This window comes from Tupaia chinensis, unplaced genomic scaffold, assembly GCF_000334495.1.
Source record: "Tupaia chinensis unplaced genomic scaffold, TupChi_1.0 Scaffold000258_1, whole genome shotgun sequence".
Lineage (NCBI taxonomy): Eukaryota > Metazoa > Chordata > Mammalia > Scandentia > Tupaiidae > Tupaia > Tupaia belangeri.
Window position 1 is genome coordinate 500,263 of NW_006159738.1, and position 1,597 is coordinate 501,859.

The 1,597-nt window shown below is 52.4% G+C and overlaps 1 protein-coding gene across 1 annotated transcript in view; it reads right to left on the minus strand.

Annotated features, from left to right (window-relative positions):
* The window catches only part of TCTN2 (tectonic family member 2), a 35,985-nt gene that overhangs the window by 18,748 nt on the left and 15,640 nt on the right, over window positions 1-1,597 (minus strand). Inside the window, exon 11 of the mRNA XM_027772167.1 lies at window positions 1,479-1,556. Coding sequence (XP_027627968.1) covers window positions 1,479-1,556 — 78 coding nt within the window. The remainder of the gene's footprint in view (window positions 1-1,478; window positions 1,557-1,597) is intronic.

Below are 1,597 nucleotides of genomic sequence, written 5' to 3' on the forward strand. Positions count from 1 at the left end.
TATGAAAGTGCTCACGTGGGGCCCAGCAGATGGAGTAATGGCTGCCTCACTGGACTCCCACATAGCTGACCACGGTTCAAGTCCTAGACCTGGCAGCTTAAAACTCATGCTGGGCTTGTGTGCATGTGTGCCCAAGATCCCAATAGGAAAGTGAAGGATGGCCATGAATCCCCTGGGGGTTGAATTCTCACTCTCTGTCTCTGTCTCTCTGACGAGCACACGCACCCTACAGCAAAAATCTCTCTTATAAAAAGAAGCATGTGCACGCATAAGCTGAAAGGAATGCTGTCACTACCGCCATAGCCACCCAGAATCTACAGCTTTAATGGCCCTACTTGTCACCCACTTCAGATAAGCATGCACGTAGTTGTGTGGGTACACACGTGTGAGTATGTGTGTGTGCTCGAATGCAGAACTCCTTGTAACATGACATACCCAATTCATACTCACATCCTCAGTTCCTCGCAAACACATTCCTCGTCTGCAACCGTTTTATAAACCGGGGCCAATCCAGGTTCGTGCACCATTTCGACTTCTGACCTTAGTCCCCACCATTCCTGAGCCTCCAGCCGCCCCTCCGCCCGGCATCTGCACCCTGCCCCTGCGTCCTTCCTATGCACCAAGGCCTCCTCGGCTTCACCCAGGCCGTCCTGTCCCCAGCATGCACTGTGTGCTCTCCGAGGCACAGTCTCCTCCAGGAGGGCAGGGCCCTGCCATGCCCGCCACTTCCCCCAGGGCTGACAGCGGTGCTCAGCACACCCAGACACTGCGCAGCCCTTCACTCCACGCAGTGCCGTCACGACACAAAGGAACGAGGAGAGGCTGACTTCCTGCTGCTCTGGGGTCGCAGAGTGCCCGTCCGTAAGCCCACCCCATACCAGTGCACTCCCTGGTTCCATGGACTCCTGATTAGTGTTTCTTGCAATGGTGCTCTCTGAATTACATGGTGAATTCCTTGAAGACAGGGCCCCTGTCATACAGTCCTCCTAAAACTAGCCTGGACTCATGAATGACAGAAAGACGTGGCTGTATCCAGATGAGCTGCTCTTAGCTGGCTTGCCCTTTCATTTTTTTTTTTTTTGAAAGGTTTTTGCTATAGGGTGTGTGTACTCGCCAGAAAGACAGAGAGGGACAGAGAGCGAGAAATCACTCCCCCGGGGGGGGATGGCTACGCCACAATCACTTCTCCATTCTCCTCTCGGGATCTATCTTGGGCACGCACGTACGCCTAGCATGAGTTTAAGCCATCGGGTCCAGGACTCGAACCGTGATCAACTACATGGGAGTCCGGGGACATAGCCATTATGCCATCCACTGGTCCCCCATCCTGGCAATTTCAAAAGGAGTTTTAAAATATAGTGTCACAAAAGAGAATAACGAAAAGGTCAGAGTCACAGGCTAAAATGGAGAGAGTGACTTAGAAGCATGCTAGAGTCTGGAATACGTCTGCAAGCCCGTGACTGGCAGGGGCGTCTCACCCGGATTTCCGGACAGCTCCTCTTCATTACCACTGTTGTAGCTCACAAACTTCACTGTGAATCTCTGTGCCATTATTCCTAGAAAGAAAATGTAACACACGCCATTTCAGTAGGGACAG